The sequence below is a fragment of the Callithrix jacchus genome, chromosome 6, assembly GCF_049354715.1.
Source record: "Callithrix jacchus isolate 240 chromosome 6, calJac240_pri, whole genome shotgun sequence".
NCBI lineage: Eukaryota > Metazoa > Chordata > Mammalia > Primates > Cebidae > Callithrix > Callithrix jacchus.
In genome coordinates this window covers 136,751,713-136,767,459 of record NC_133507.1, presented here as the reverse complement: position 1 = coordinate 136,767,459, position 15,747 = coordinate 136,751,713, and the positions used below count along the sequence as shown (strand labels likewise).

The window sequence follows — 15,747 nt, the reverse complement described above, 5'->3', positions numbered from 1 at the left end:
GTGCATGTTTAGCCTTACTTCTTAAAGAACCTGGAAACTTAACCGAACCTGGAAACTTAACCGAATTTGATGGAGATAAATAATTCTGCTCACTTATTTTTCCTTTTTGATTATACCTAAAGTGAGCTAGAGTAATGGGATCAGACACATATTCTTACCCATATGATCAGTGGCAGTTTTAGGGACTTTAAATTGTCTTCACATATTTCTCATTTGATAGTAAGAGACATATACAGTATTTGGGGAAGCAGGGAAACTAACGTCCATTTAATGACTATTATATGCCAACTATTAGTATCATCTTTTAAATAAACTACCTGATTTTCTTCCACAACATCCCTGTGTGATAGATATTACTGAACGTATTTTAGTTGATTTTTACAGTAAATCATGTAGAAAGTAAATAGTGGTGCTGGGGATTTCACTGCCTTCCTTTTCTTCCTCTCCTTCCTCTCTCCATACACACAATAAATATTCTTGCATAAACATGGAAATTTCTAATATAAAAATCATTTCTCTCCAAATCAACTTTGCCGTTTTTGAAGTATTAATTGGGTTTCTTGAATTTGAGGTTCACTAGCATACTAAATCTCTCTGTTTTTGACACAGAAGGTAAAATCATGCCCTGTCTTGTAGCTTATAATTAGGAATCAAAAATTAGTGGAGGAATTTCAAGTTTTCAACCTTGTTGCTAAGGACACAATGCTTGTAAGAGTATTTTATTTCTTTCTCCAGCTTGGTCTATTCCATTAGTTTTTATTACCATTATTGACAGCCAGAATACCTTAGTTCTAGTCTCAGGATCCCATGGATCTGCCACAGGGATGTAGATAATGATTTCTCCAGTTTATTTCAAGCTTTGCCTAGAAGAGATCCTGAATAACTAATAACTTCGTGCCATCCACAGAACAACTGTCTTCCCAATTTCTGCCTGCTTCTAAATTGGAGATTTATAGGCCTATGGTCAACACTAAAGAATAGTGGATAATCTTCCAAGATAAAATAAATTATTGGAAAATTGATGCTTTTAAATATAAATAAGGTAGCCTGTCAGATGTTAAGACAGCCTAATTTATTTGAATGCAATATTGATCTTGTCTTCTTTTGGAATGTAATAGGTATGGTATGATCCAGAAGGCTATCACTCCCTTCCAGCTTACCTCAACAGCCTGAATAATTTCCTCCTGCGAGTTAACATGTCAAAATACGATGCTGCCCGACATGGTAAAGTTACTAACACAAAAGTATATTGTACCACAACTTTTGTTACTCCCCACATAAAAATGCACTTTATATCCTGTTTCCTCAAAGTGGCAGGTATTTTGTGGTATCTAAATCACAGGTCTTTAAACGGAGTTTTGAAGTAGTAACTACCGCCAGATGGAACATTCTGGATAATCCCCTTCAGGTTAATTTAGTTTTCTCATTTATCAAATCAGGATAATAATGCTGACTTCAGTGCATCTATGCTGTCAACCAAGTAGTTACAGCTCACCGAAAAATGTTTTTAAACAATGTGCTTGTCTATAGGCTAAATGATTTTTAAAAACAATGTTTATAAATATTGTTCACAAATCTAAATATGACAAAACTCTTTTCTTTTTTTTACTTAGGTTGGTGGTTACTTTTTAATTTTATTATTATTATTATTCAACTTTTATTTTAAGTTCAGGGGTACATGTGCCAGATGTACAGGTTTATTACATAGGTAAGCATGTGCCATGGTGGTTTGCTGCACAGATCAACCCATCACCTAGGCGCTAAACCAAGAATCCATTCGCTATTCTTCCTGATGCTCTCCTTCCTTCCATCCCCTGCCCTCTGACAGGCCTCAGTGTGTGTTGTTCCCCACCATGTGTCCATGTGATCTCATCATTCAGCTCCCATTTATAAGTGAGAACATGTGGCATTTGGTTTTCTGTTCCTATATTAGTTTGCTGAGGATAATGGCTTCTGGCTCCATCCATCGCCCTGCAAAGGACATGATCTTGTTCCTTTTTATGGCTGCATAGTATTCCATGGTGTAAATGTACCACATTTTCTTTATCCAGTCTATCACTGATGGACATTCAGGTTGATTCCATGTCTTTGCTATTGTGAATAGTGCTGCAGTGAACATATGTGTGCATGTATCTTTCTTTTTTTTGAGAGTCTCACACTGTTACCCTGGCTGTAGTGCAATGGCACAATCTGGGCTCACTGCAACCTCCACCTCCCAGGTTCAAGCAATTCCCCTGTCTCAGCCTCCCAAGTAGCTGGGGTTACAGGTGCCCACCACCACACCTGGCTAATTTTTTGTATTTTTAGTAGAGATGGGGTTTCACTATTTTGGCCAGGCTAGTCTCAAACTCCCGACCTCATGATCCACCTGCCTTGGCTCCCAAAGTGCTGGGATTACAGATGTGAGCCACTGCACCCAGCCGTGTGTGTATGTATCTTTATAACAAAATGATTTATATTCCTTTGGGTATATACGTAGTAATAAGATTGCTGAGTGAAATGGTATTTCTGCTTCTAGATCTCTGAGGAATCACCACACTCTCTTCCACAATGGTTGAACTACATTCCCACCAACACTGTAAAAGTGCTCCTTTTTCTCCGCAACCTCACCAGCACCTATTGTTTTTTGACTTTTTACTAATAGCCATTCTGACTATTTTAAGATGGATCTCATTGTGGTTTTTATTTACATTTCTCTAAAGATCAGTCCCTTTGGGCTTTTTTTCATAGATTTGTTGGCTGCATGTATGTCTTCATTTTAGAAGTGTGTGTTCATGTCCTTTGCCCACTTTTTAATGTTTTTTTTCCACAGTAAATTTGTTTAAGTTCTTTATAGATTCTGGATATTAGACCTTTGTCAGATGGATACACTGTACATTTTTTCTCCCATTCTGTAGGCTGCCTGTTCACTCTGATGATAGTTTCCTTTGCTGTGCAGAAGCTCTTTAGTTTAACTAGATCCCATTTGTCATTTTTTGCTTTTTGTTGCAATTGCTTTGTTTTTGGCATATTCATCATGAAATTTTTGCTTGTGCCTATGTCCTAAATGACATTGCCTATATTTTCTTCTAGGATTTTTATAAGTCTTTAATCCATCTCGAGTTAATTTTTGTATATGTTGTATGAAAGGGGTCCAGTTTCAAGTTTCTACATATGGCTAGCCAGTTCTCCCAGCATAATTTATTAAATAGGGAGCCTTTTTCCCAATTGCTTGTTTTTGTCAGGTTTGTCATAGATCAGATGGTTGTAGGTGTGATGGTCTTATTTCTGAGTTCTCTATTCTGTTCCATTGGTCTATATATCTGTTCTTGTACCAGTATTATGCTTTTTTGATTATTGTAGACTTGTAGTATAGTTTGAAGTTGGGTAGTATGATGCCTCCAGCTTTGTTCTTTTTCCTTAGGATTATTCTTAGCTATTCAGTCTCTTTTTTGGTTCCAAATGAATTTTAATTTTTTTTTTCTAATTCTGTGAAGAATGATCAATGGTAGTTTAATGGGAATAGCATTGAATATGTAAATTACTTGGGCAGTACTGCCATTTTCATGATATTGATTCTTCCTATCCATGAGCATGGAATATTTTTCCATTTGTTTGTGTTCTCCCTGATTTCATTGAGCAGTACTTTGTAGTTCTCATGAAGAAGTCCTTCACTTCCCTTGTTAGCTGTATTTCTAGGTATTTTATTCATTTTTGTAGCAGTTGTAAATGGGCGTTCATTCATGATTTGGCTCTCTGCTGGCCTATTGTTTGTGTATAGGAATGCTAGCAATTTTTGTACATTGATTTTGTCTCCAGAGACTTTGCTGAAGTTGCTTATCCTAGCTTAAGAAGCTTTTAGGCTGTGACAATGAGGTTTTTTAGATAGAGGATCATGTCATCTGCAAACAAAGATAATTTGACTGTCTTTCTTCCTATTCGAATACCTCTATTTCTTTCTCTTGCCTGATTGCCCTGGTCAAAACTTCCAATACTGTGTTGAATAGGAGTGGTGAGAGAGCATATCCTTGTCTTGTGCCAATTTTTAAGGGGAATGCTTCCAGCTTTTGCCCATTCAGTATGATTTTGGCTATTAGTTTGCCATATATGCTTCTTATTATTTTGAGTTATGTTCCTTCAGTACCTAGTTTGTTGAGTTTTTAACATAAAGGGATTTTTTTTTTTTTTTTTTTGAGATGGAGTCTCACTCTGTCGCCAGGCTGGAGTGGAGTGGCACAATTTTGGCTCACTCTAACCTCTGCCTCCAGTGGGCTCCAGCGATTCTTCTGCCTCAGCCTCCCAGGTAGCTGGGACTACAGGCACATGCCACCACACCCAGCTAATTTTTTGTATTTTTAGTAGAGACAGGGTCTCACCATGTTGGCCAGGGTGGCCTCAATCTCATGACCTTGTGATCTGCCCACCTTGGCCTCCGAAAGTGCTGGGATTACAGGTGTGAGCCACTGTGCCTGGACCGGGAAGCTGAATTTTATCAAAGGCCTTCTCTGCATCTACAGAGATAATCATGCAGTTTTTGTCTTTAGTTCTGTTTATGTGATAAATCACATTTATTGATTTGTACATGTTGAAGCAATCTTGCATCCATGGAATGAAAGCCAACTTGATTGTGGTGGATAAGCTTTTTGATGTGCTGCTGGATGCAGTTTGCCACTGTTTTATTGAGGATTTTTGCATCAATATTCATCCAAGGATGCTGGCCTAAAATTTTCTTTTTTTTGTATTTCTGCCAGGTTTTTGCATCAGGATGATGCTGGCCTCATAGAATTAGGAAGGAGTCTCTCCTTTTCAATTGTTTGGAATAATTTCAGTAGAAATTATATCACTCTCCTTTATTCCTCTGGTAGAATTCAGCTGTGAATCCATCTGGTCCTGGACTCTTTTTGGTTGGTAGGCTTTTTATTACTGCCTCAATTTCAGAACTCATTATTGGTCTATTCAGGGATTCAATTTCTTCCTGTTTCAGTCTTGAGAGGGTATATGTGTCCAGAAATTTATCCATTTTTTCTAGACTTTCTAGTTTATTTGCATAGAGATGTTTATAGTATTCTCTGATAGTTGTATTTCTGTGGGGTCAGTAGTAATATCCTCCTTATCATTTCTGATTGTATTTATTTGATTCTTCTTTCTTTTCTTGTTTATTAGTCTAGCTAATTGTTTATTTTGTTAAATTTTCCAAAAAACCAGTTCCTGGTTCATTGATTTTTGAAGGATTTTTTGTGTCTCTATCTCCTTCAGTTCATCTCTGGTCTTGGTTATTTCTTGTCTTCTGCTAGCTTTGGGGTTCATTTGCTCTTGGTTCTCTAAGTTCTTTTAGTTAAGATGTTAGGTTGTTAACGTGAGATCTTTCTAGCTGTTCGATGTGGGCATTTAGTGCTATAAATTCCCCTCTTAACACTGCTTTAGCTGTGTCCCAGAGATTCTGGTACATTCTCTCTTTTTCTCATTACTTTCAAAGAACTTCTTGATTTCTGCCTCAATTTCATTATTTGCACAAGAGTCATTCTGGAGAATGTTGTTCAATTTCCATGTAGTTGTGTGGTTTTGAGTGAATTTCCTAATCTTGAGTTCTAATTTAACGTCATTGTGGTCTGAGAGGCAGTTTGTTATGATTTCAGTTCTTTTGCCTTTGCTGAGGAGTGTTTTACTTCTGATTATGTGATCAATTTTAAAGTAAGTGAAATATTGATAATCATTACAGCACTCTTCAAGGTGAATATTACTATCCCCTAGTATTATTTCTGTAAGGCTTAGAAGTGGGATTTGAATCCAGAGTTGTCTGTCTCCCGCCTGTTCATTTTTCTAATCTTCCACACTGTTCCTCTGGACTCAGCCATGCCTACTTAATTTGGGTTTCACAAGAGGTTTTCACATAGTTTTAAAAATAAGGTTTGAAATCTTTAAAAAAATATATGTATGTCAACTACATTTATTAGACTGTCTCATCTTCTTGAGCTTTGCTCAAATTATTTTTCCATTCTAATACTAAATAAAATTTTTAAAAAATGAAGAAAAGCTGGAGAACACATTTGCTTGCCAAGATTGAGATTTATAGCTTGATAAATAGTCTATTAAGTAGAAAAAACTGTAAAACATATCTTTTGGAAATGCCAAAATGCCAACAGCTACTTTTTTTCCCCTCCCTACTGTTGGGCATCATAGTGTGTGCCAGATGGTGACTGCAGAAGTAGACTGAAGAGTCCAATACTGATCACAGCAACAGGATCTTGAGGGTTCTTCATTTCAGATAAAATGGTATTTTTTTTTTCCAATTGCTTTGGCATTTTCCTAGCAGAAGAAACCAAGAAGCAAATAACAAGATTGATAGTCCTGAGATCTAGAGCATCAATAAAGATAAAAGTCAAAAGTGGTAAATGAAATTAAATGATGACTAAAGTGAGTTGGGTCTAGTGTAACCTGGTATGAAACACTACTGGACACTGTACTTTCAGTAGGGTGTTTTATTCAGAGCAAAAACATTTATTGTTGAGACAGATAATGAAAGTATAAGAACGACAGAAATAACAGGGAAAATGTAGCAAAAATAAAGAGAACAAGAGACCCCTGCTACTTTTGAAGGGTCAGCTTTTTAAAACCTGTATTCTGGCTTCCTTTATAATTAGTGCTCTTTATTCTGACCAAGGCAATCTGAGTCACTCTAGACTCTAGTAGGCTTGTTGTAGCACCTAACATTACATTTTAAGTTACAGAGTATAAAGAATTCTAGAACATAAAGTTTATTTTGACCCTAAACTGAAGTTTACTTTAATTAAAACTAATATAAGATTTAGCTTGAGTTATATAGAAATTAGTAATAACATGTCTTCTACCCTCTAATAATTTTTCTTAAATAAACTTATAGACATCATAAGTTTCCACTCTCTTTGGAAGGAACCCGATCCCCTTCAAAGAAGAAATCTACATCATCCTAACGTACTTTTATTGTTTCTTAATGCATGTATGAGGTCTACCATTGTAAAAAAATTATTGGTTTTAAAAATCAACCCAATTATTCTCCCGCTGCCTCCCTCTAACACACTACTTGTTTGAAAGCATCTTTGTTAGATTTTGCATGAATTTGGATTTTACTTTAACTGTAAAATTGATTTTCTTTGAATTCTAACATGCTAATAAAAATCTTTTAATTAGCTTTCCTTTGCAATACCATTACCTATTATATTCATGTGGTTCCCTCTAGTGGTTAATACAGCATAAAAATTCTGTTCTTTCTTCTAAAAAAAAATACAGATTTGCTTGTTTTCCTTAACAAATGTTATACAACTAGCCTCTTTTTCAAGAATACTAACACATTTTCTCTTGGACTCCAGTGTTTATTCTTACTTTGTTGCATTAGAGGCAGTGGTCCATGGGAAGCATCTAATTAGCAATATGAATTGAAATTTTAGGATTTGAGTTCATTTAAAAGCATTTATTGACCACTCCCTCTACTTTGGACATCATGCTGGATGCTGTATAACCTACAGGGATAATTATAATATAGGTCCCCAACTGTGACACATTTCCTTGATCTTTCAGCTAAAAATATGTATAAAAAACTGGTTCCACAGGATTTTGCATAGTGGAGTAATATGCATTTGCAAGGATTCCTCTGGTGAAAGATTATTTCTTGATTCTGAAATACAAAGCAGAAATAACAGTTATCCCTTGCCTGTATAATTTAGGGTTTAAGTAGAGCCCCTAGGAAAACTGAATCTCAATTTTTTAAAAAAAGGCTAATTAATTTATACAAAAGATAAGAAAAGTATATCCCTCCAATGATGTGATTAATATTATAAATCAACTTGGTTTTTGTTGTTAGTTTCTTTGTTTTGCAAATTTAACTATGTATTTTTTCTTTAACATAAAACAGTTGCAGAACTCAGAAAGATGTCACATTCTACTTAATGAAAATTATAAATGTAACTTGATAGAATCTGCCTTTAGAATCATCTGTAACATACAGTGCTATGCAAGGGCCTTAGCATCCTGACACAATGAGCAAATACTGTATGAACAGTAAGTGAGAAAGTTCTCACTTAGTTTACGACACTATAGGAACAAGTATTTAGGAGCTATCTTGAATGTCATCCCTACCATTCTTTTCCACAGTTGCTGAGACAGTACAGACTTTACCTTCACATTGTTTTCCTTTGGGAAACTGTTGACAGCCCATTTGTGACTTTGGTTAACCAAGGTCCCCTAAAGAAAGGAAGAAAAGAGCCTTCTTTTTACTCAAGTATAAGCAACACTGGGAGATCCCAACAATTTGGGACTGTAATGGGATTAAGTAATCACTTTTCTGAAGTCAGCTAATGTCTCTGAATCCTCTTAGACATTTATGTCTCCATGAAAAGGCCTTGGGTATGGCTGAAGTTCTCATGCCCTCTCTGGAAGAACTCTAGAACGACAGGCATCTTAGAAGCAATAAAGAGGAAGGAAAAGTCCACTCATGCTACCATATTTCCCCACCACAGACACTGTACTAAGGAGGGATGGAGGAAGGAACTGGCTGCTTTTTAAGGGATCCTCATGTAAATAATTGGTCCCCCTTTGAATTGCTTATTTAAATGTAATATGTTTCTGAAGTGTTGTTGAAATACAAACATATATATGACCAGAGAGAAGGAAGAAAATGGAACACAATTATTTAAATATAATAGACTAGAGGGAAATGCAATATAAGAAATAAATTCTTGTTCCCTTCCCAAAGGTTCTAAACACAATGTGAAAAACTTTTTGAGTGCCACCAATTGCATGGTATTAATGGGATTAGAAGAAAATAATTTTCCTTTATAAAAAGGTCCCCCAAATAAAATTGTTTAGATAATAACATAAAGAGGAAAGTATTGAATATTATTCATCTAAAAATTGGTATTTCTGATTAACTGAATACCCACTAATAGAAGAACTGTTTCTTCTTTAAGGCATCATCATGTATAGCCATCCTTATCCAGGAGTGCAAGACCAAGAACAAGCCACGTAAGCAGACATCTCTAGCATGACTACTTTCTTTTGACATAGCCGAGCCTCTGTATAAAGTGCTGTAATTGGAAATCACAGTTGTATCTGAATGAATGTCAATCTGGAAGGGCTGGTAATATGTCACTGACTGGGATAAAAGGAAGTTTCTGAAAGAGTGTAGAGTAGGCTTGCCAAGTAGAGCTTGTTGACTCCAGATTCACAGCGCTTGCTGCTTTTATAAGTCAAGTGCTAAGTGCTGCATCGTTTCAACTTCCCTGCATGGCAATTAAGTAGGTTTCTATGCTCAAGAATGATATATCCCTTGCATCAACTGTGTAACCCTTGGAGACGGAGGTTTTTCTATCAAATATCCCTAGACAATTCAGATGCACTAGAACTACATTTATTCTATAGGGTCACAGCAGAGTCATGTTGGAGATATTATCTGCTGCCTTGTAGGATGCCTTATTTGTGTCATAGCCAACTCTTGTACCGTTCTGTTGATGGTTTTAGTTATGAATCTTTCTGCAAGGAAAAGAGTTCCAAAAACTTATGTGTTTTTCTCTCCCTATTGCTCACTCTAGAATCAGCAGTTTAATTGATATTTTAGTGGCACTGTCTATCTTGATGGGCTACTCTGTCACCACCGCCAGCTTTGTCACCTATGTTGTAAGAGAACATCAAACCAAAGCTAAACAGTTGCAGCACATTTCAGGCATTGGTGTGACCTGCTACTGGGTTACAAACTTCATTTATGACATGGTGAGTAACTTAGGTCATTCACTGCAGGAAATAACAGATTAATTTGGATAGAAGACATCAGTTTTCTATTCAAGAGTTATTTACTCTAGTTTGTTCAAATTATTGTCACAAAGTCGGGATGTAAAGAAAATGACTTGAGTCAGACTTATCTTCATCCAAGGGTTGGAGGAAAGATAACTACTTGCCCTCATCTCTGTGGACCATATCAGTTTCCCTAGGGCACTTAAAATACAGATTCCTGGGCCCCACTCCAGATCTTAGGAATGAAGCATGGAGAATATGCATTTTTAACAAGATTCCCCAGGTGATTTTAAGCACACTGAAGTCTGACAGCTAGTACTGTGGAGAACAGAAGCTTAGCAGCAAAATATCCTTACCTAATTGTACCAAACAATCAAGCTTATAAAAATTTAATCAACTAATAGTGAAAAATGTGAAGTAGTAGCTCCTGCTAATGACACATTAGAGAAGATTGGTAGGAAAAAGAAGGGATGTATTTCATTGATAGCTCCCTCATTTGCATAAAATGGTCCCAAGTTCAGATGGTTGTTCTAGACTCCAAACATACCAATGTTGGCCAAAAGCCCAGGATGGGTACGCATGTGCCTGGTGATTATGGTGAAATTGTCAGAGTTGCTGTCAAGATCACTGGCTTAAAGGGTTGGAGAGTAATTAACTGCATATCTATTTTGTTAATGTATCCAGTGAGGTCTAAAATGTATTTGCTGTAGAAGTCAAATCTAAAAGAATAGTAATGACTGCTCAGGACTTAATAAGAGATTCAATGTTAAGAAAATTTCAAGTACATACTTCTGTGAAGGTCTACTTAGTACTTTAGGATTCTGTTGTTGTCTTATATCTGGAGCTTATTCCAATTTAGGAGATTCCTCCCTGCCTTGCAAATTAAATTACCACCACCTTCATTGTGTGCATCTTCTGGCCAACTTCTCAGCATTTAACATGATATTTCTACTTGGCAACAAAATGCTAAGTTCTTTGTTCATATACCTGTGATTATAAGAATAGGTGGGACCCACTGCCCTGCTGTTTTGCAGAGTGGTTCGCACTGATAACCAAGCTTTAGAAATCAACCATCTGACAGAGTTCCAGCATTCAGAACGAAATCAATACTTTTAGTACCGAATGCAATACCAAGATACCTGGCTGTCTTATCTTTCTCACTGAACCTCTGTCACTGAACCGTCCCACGCCTCAAAGCCTGGAGGCAGGAACACCAGGGACTCCTTGTATATCTGTAAAGATGGAGATTGGCTTAACCTCATATTGCAGGAGACAATTTCTGAAGTGAAATCAATGTAAAATAAGCTGAATGTTACAAGCAATGGGAACATAAATAAAAATTCATTTCTTCACATTTTCTAGGTCAACTTGCAGTTTTAAACTAGATGGGTTATTGATTTTTGAAAAATACTTGTGACATATTAAAAATATTTTTTTGAAAAATACTTGTGACATATTAAACATTGCTTTAAATATTTCCATAGGTTTTCTACTTGGTGCCTGTAGCATTTTCAATCGGTATCATTGCAATATTCAAGTTACCCGCATTCTACAGTGAAAACAATTTAGGCGCTGTGTCTCTCCTACTTCTCCTGTTTGGGTAAGCTGCTGATTAAGCAATGAAAGAAGAATTAACAGAATTGAATGCCGGTAGACACAAATAGCACTAAATCTCATTCGCTGAATTACAATTGTCTTGGGGTTTCATTTGACGTGAGTGACAACTAACAATACATTGCACTTGCTAGTCCATAGTCTGTAAAGTATAATACTTTTGAAAATTAGTATTATTATTAGTAGTAATACCTAAAATTAATAAGCATTTATTGGGTACCAAGTGTCATGCTTTCTCATTTACATATGTGATCTCATTGACATAAAAATGAAAGCTTTAGAAGGACTAGAAAAATGTGTGTACATGTATGAATTTATGTATTGACTAATTATATGAGGATATATAGCATTTAAAGTGTATAAACATTCATGTATACTTATTTGTATTTATCTTTTTATAAATGTCTAAGGACACACACGTAATATTGTTAAGCTAATACAGGTAATACAGGTTGATATAATCAATGCTTAGCATAACAAATCTCTCTGCCTTGAACACATAGTAGTAACCCTTAATTAGCAATTGTAGCTGATGGAGGAACTCTGTCTCTAGATCTATTTAATTGCCCCTAAAATTGCTCAAGTTTTTGCTCAAAACAGGCCAGCCAGCTTCTAAGCATACTCTTTCTGTTCAGCTAGACTTCAACAGAAAAAAACTTCATTTTTTCTCAACTTTACAAGATTTATACTGATTAAACTCCTATGTCTGAGCAACCAAAAAGTCTTGCCTAGCAGGATGATACCATATTCAGGGGGATTAATTTGTAGTTTTAATGATGTAGAACTATTTTTCTCAAAAGAAGCTTTTTACTGTCCTTAAAAAACGCTCTTTGGATTTTTTGTCAAAAAGGAATGAAAGAGAGATCTAGTTGCAAGGCTTGAAACTCATCGTTAATCGTTATTTTTACTTTGGAAGCCCATCTAAACTTTTATTTTTTGTAAAATCAAATAATTAAGACTTTTTTTTTTTTGGAGACAGAATCTCACTCTGTCACCCAGACTGGAGTGTAGTGGCATGATCACAGCTCACCAGAGCCTTGACCTCCTGGACTTAGGTGACCCTCCCACCTCAGCCTCCCAAATAACCAGGACTACAGGTGCATGCCACCATGCCTGGCTGATTTTCATAATTTTTTTTTTTGTAGAGACAGGATTTGCCAAGTTGCCCAGGCTGGTCTCAAACTCCTGGGCTCAAGTGATCCACCTGCCTCGGCCTCCTAAAATGTTAGGATTACAGGTGTGAGCCACCATACCTGGCCAAGGCATAACTGTAATTTTTTTGTGTTTTTACCTGCAGGTATGCAACATTTTCTTGGATGTACTTGCTGGCTGGGCTCTTCCATGAAACAGGAATGGCCTTCATCACTTACGTGTGTGTCAACTTGTTTTTTGGCATTAATTCCATCGTTTCCCTGTCTGTGGTATACTTTCTTTCCAAGGAAAAGCCTAATGATCCGGTAAGGTTCTTTATTACTCTGCTAAATTTCAGTGAATTTATCAAAAGCTTCAACAAGTCCAGGTGGAAAGATTTTCTTTATTCTGCAGAAAAGAAGAATATCATTTGATTCTATTAAATTTGGGAGAGGAGAAACTACAGCTTTTAAAATTCTTTTTGGGCCTCATGTAGGTTAATGCCTATCATTGTATTTACTGAGTGTCAAAACTATTGACATCTGATAGGGCTTGAGTGGGGTGGCAAAGGTGAAATCAGATGTATTGTATGACACTACATAAATCATACAACTATTGGTAGCTAAACATCAGCAAATCCTTATGGTATGGTGGTGACAAGAACAATGACTTAGTTATATGACTATGAGCTAGGATTCATTTGAACATTCATAGAGAAAAAAACCTAATTCATTCCCTTTCAATCACGTATTGGAGACTACTTCATTGTAAGCATCACTTTCCATTCATTGCTGACAATTATGATTAGTGAGAAGAGAAGCACTAACAGTGTCAAGCAATTGAACAGAAAAGAATAGAGAGGAAATGAAGTGAAGTGAGGACTAGACAAGCACACTCTGGAAGAAGGAAGAAAATTCATGAAGTGGAAGTAGTTGGCCCATGTGTGAATAATGTGAAAATGAGCTACCTGCCCCTCTTGGAGACATATTGGCTCTTCTACTTCATTTCACCATTTTATTCCCTGTCCAAGTAGGGATCACTATGGGTTCCAAAACTTGACTGTACCAAGTACCTCCCTCCCTTAGGCACATAATGATGCCCTGTATCAGACCCCAACACGCTGGCTAGCCCTACATTCCTGGGATCAAAGGCAGGTCTAGAAACAATTTTGCCAGCCAGATGCGGTGGCTCAAGCCTGTAATCCCAGCACTTTGGGAGGCTGAAGTGGGCAGATCATGAGGTCAGAAGATGAAGACCATCCTGTCTAACACAGTGAAACCCATCTTTACTACAAATACAAAAAATTAGTCAAGTGTTGTGGCATGCACCTGTAGCCCCAACTACTCGAGAGGCTGAGGCAGGAGAATTGCTTGAACCCCGGTTGCAGTGAGCCGAGATTGCGCCACTGCACTCCAGCCTGGGTAACAGAGCAAGACTCTGTCTCAAAAAAAAAAAAGAAGAGAAATAATTTTGCCTCCAGGATTAGGTCCAACATTATAGGTTGCCTCATATAATGCTTGTCTGTTTATATTTCAGTGATAAACATCCACCATTTAGTATACTAAATATGTGTATGCAAATTCAGCCTCTGTGGAAAATAATTGCCAATCTAGATAAGCTTTTCAGGTTTCACTGTTTGTCTACCTCTAGTTTTAAATTCTTGTCAGCTAACTGGAAGCTTAACACTGAGTTTTCTTTTTATTTCTCTTATTTCAGACTTTAGAACTTATTTCTGAAACCCTGAAGCGCATTTTTCTGATTTTCCCACAATTCTGTTTTGGCTATGGTTTGATTGAACTTTCTCAACAACAGTCGGTCCTGGACTTCTTAAAAGCATATGGAGTGGAATACCCAAATGAAACGTTTGAGATGAATAAACTAGGTGCAATGTTTGTGGCTTTGGTTTCTCAGGGAACCATGTTTTTTTTCTTGAGACTCTTAATCAATGAATCCCTGATAAAGAAACTCAGGTAAATATAATGAAAACCTAACATTTGACATCCAAACAGAACTCAGTTCAAGCTATTGAGAAAAAAGTCAATAGTCCCAGCTTTTCCATTCGTGACATGGAAATGTTTGTTTGGCTCAAAAACTTTAAAAAATTCTAGCATAATTCACCATTTTATTCTAGTAAATAGTTATCTAAACTTCATATGTGACTGCAAGTATGGCTGTTGAGTGAGGGAATAAAATTAAAGAAGCACAGTTGTTAACCTTCAAGAGATTAAGATACAGTAGTGAAGTGAAAATATGAACATGAACAAAAGATGTAGTCTTTGAGTTGAGTTTGAAAAAATGGAAAACACTTTCAAGGCAGAAGTGGGGAAAGAGGATTGAGTGTGGAGCATGTTGGCAATAAGGTTGGGAGAGGAAGACTAAGAAAAAGTGAAGACAGAATCATAAGTGAGAAAAAATATACCTGCCATTGACCCAGCAATTCCATTTCTGGAATGTTAACACAGAGGCTCACAGATACACAGAATTATGTATATTTAAAGTTATTCATCATAGTAACCATTTCTAATAGTGAAAGAATAGAAACAATATAAATGTCCTTTACTTAGGTACTAGTTAAATTACATATATTAATTAAAATGTGCACTAATAGAACATTAAGCAGCCATTCAAAATAATGATACAGTTCTCTATGTAACATTTGGAAGTGTCTTTAATATTTATTAATTTAAAAATGCAAGGTTCAGAACTATGTGTAAATATATTGCCATTCAAGTTAAAAAGAAAAGAAATATTAATGCAGATATATCCATAGACTATCTCTGTGAGTGCCTCTGATGTGAAGAGTTACATATTGTTGAAGATGACCACTTTTCACTATATATTCTTCGGTACCATTTAAATTTTAATGCCATGTATATGTATCATCTGTTGACAAATAAAATTTTAAGTAAATAATAATAATGAGTGGAAATAAAAAAGCAGATATAGAGAAATAGAGCATATTTAAGAAAGAAGTATTACAATTGAATTAGAACATATGTAATGAAAAAGTAGAAGTTACAGTTTAAAATGCAGTTGGGAGATTATGGAATCTCTTAAATGCTTGGTAAAGAGATATGGTTTGGGCTTTATTCAACAAAAAAATGACATTCATAAGAGTTTTTAAACAGAAACATGATGAAGTTGTACTTGAAGAAGTATAATTTTGTAGATGTAGTGCAGATTGAAATGGAAGAGTTAGAGACCCTGGAGCAGTTTTAGGCTCCTGGAGAAATCTAGATGAGAAGTAAAAGCCTACAATTT

General features: G+C 36.1%; 1 protein-coding gene and 1 long non-coding RNA gene across 2 annotated transcripts in view; one reads left to right on the top strand and one right to left on the bottom strand.

Annotated features, from left to right (window-relative positions):
* The window catches only part of ABCA12 (ATP binding cassette subfamily A member 12), a 210,458-nt gene that overhangs the window by 177,640 nt on the left and 17,071 nt on the right, over nucleotides 1-15,747 (top strand). The window contains exons 39-44 of the mRNA XM_035305614.3: nucleotides 1,119-1,224; nucleotides 8,922-8,976; nucleotides 9,543-9,720; nucleotides 11,226-11,341; nucleotides 12,653-12,812; nucleotides 14,203-14,456. Coding sequence (XP_035161505.3) covers nucleotides 1,119-1,224; nucleotides 8,922-8,976; nucleotides 9,543-9,720; nucleotides 11,226-11,341; nucleotides 12,653-12,812; nucleotides 14,203-14,456 — 869 coding nt within the window. The remainder of the gene's footprint in view (nucleotides 1-1,118; nucleotides 1,225-8,921; nucleotides 8,977-9,542; nucleotides 9,721-11,225; nucleotides 11,342-12,652; nucleotides 12,813-14,202; nucleotides 14,457-15,747) is intronic.
* LOC118154662 (uncharacterized) lies at nucleotides 7,449-12,772 on the bottom strand. The gene is made up of 3 exons (XR_008482273.2): nucleotides 12,647-12,772; nucleotides 8,131-8,196; nucleotides 7,449-7,630 (listed from the first exon to the last, which is right to left on the bottom strand). It is a non-coding gene; the product is annotated as an uncharacterized LOC118154662 (long non-coding RNA).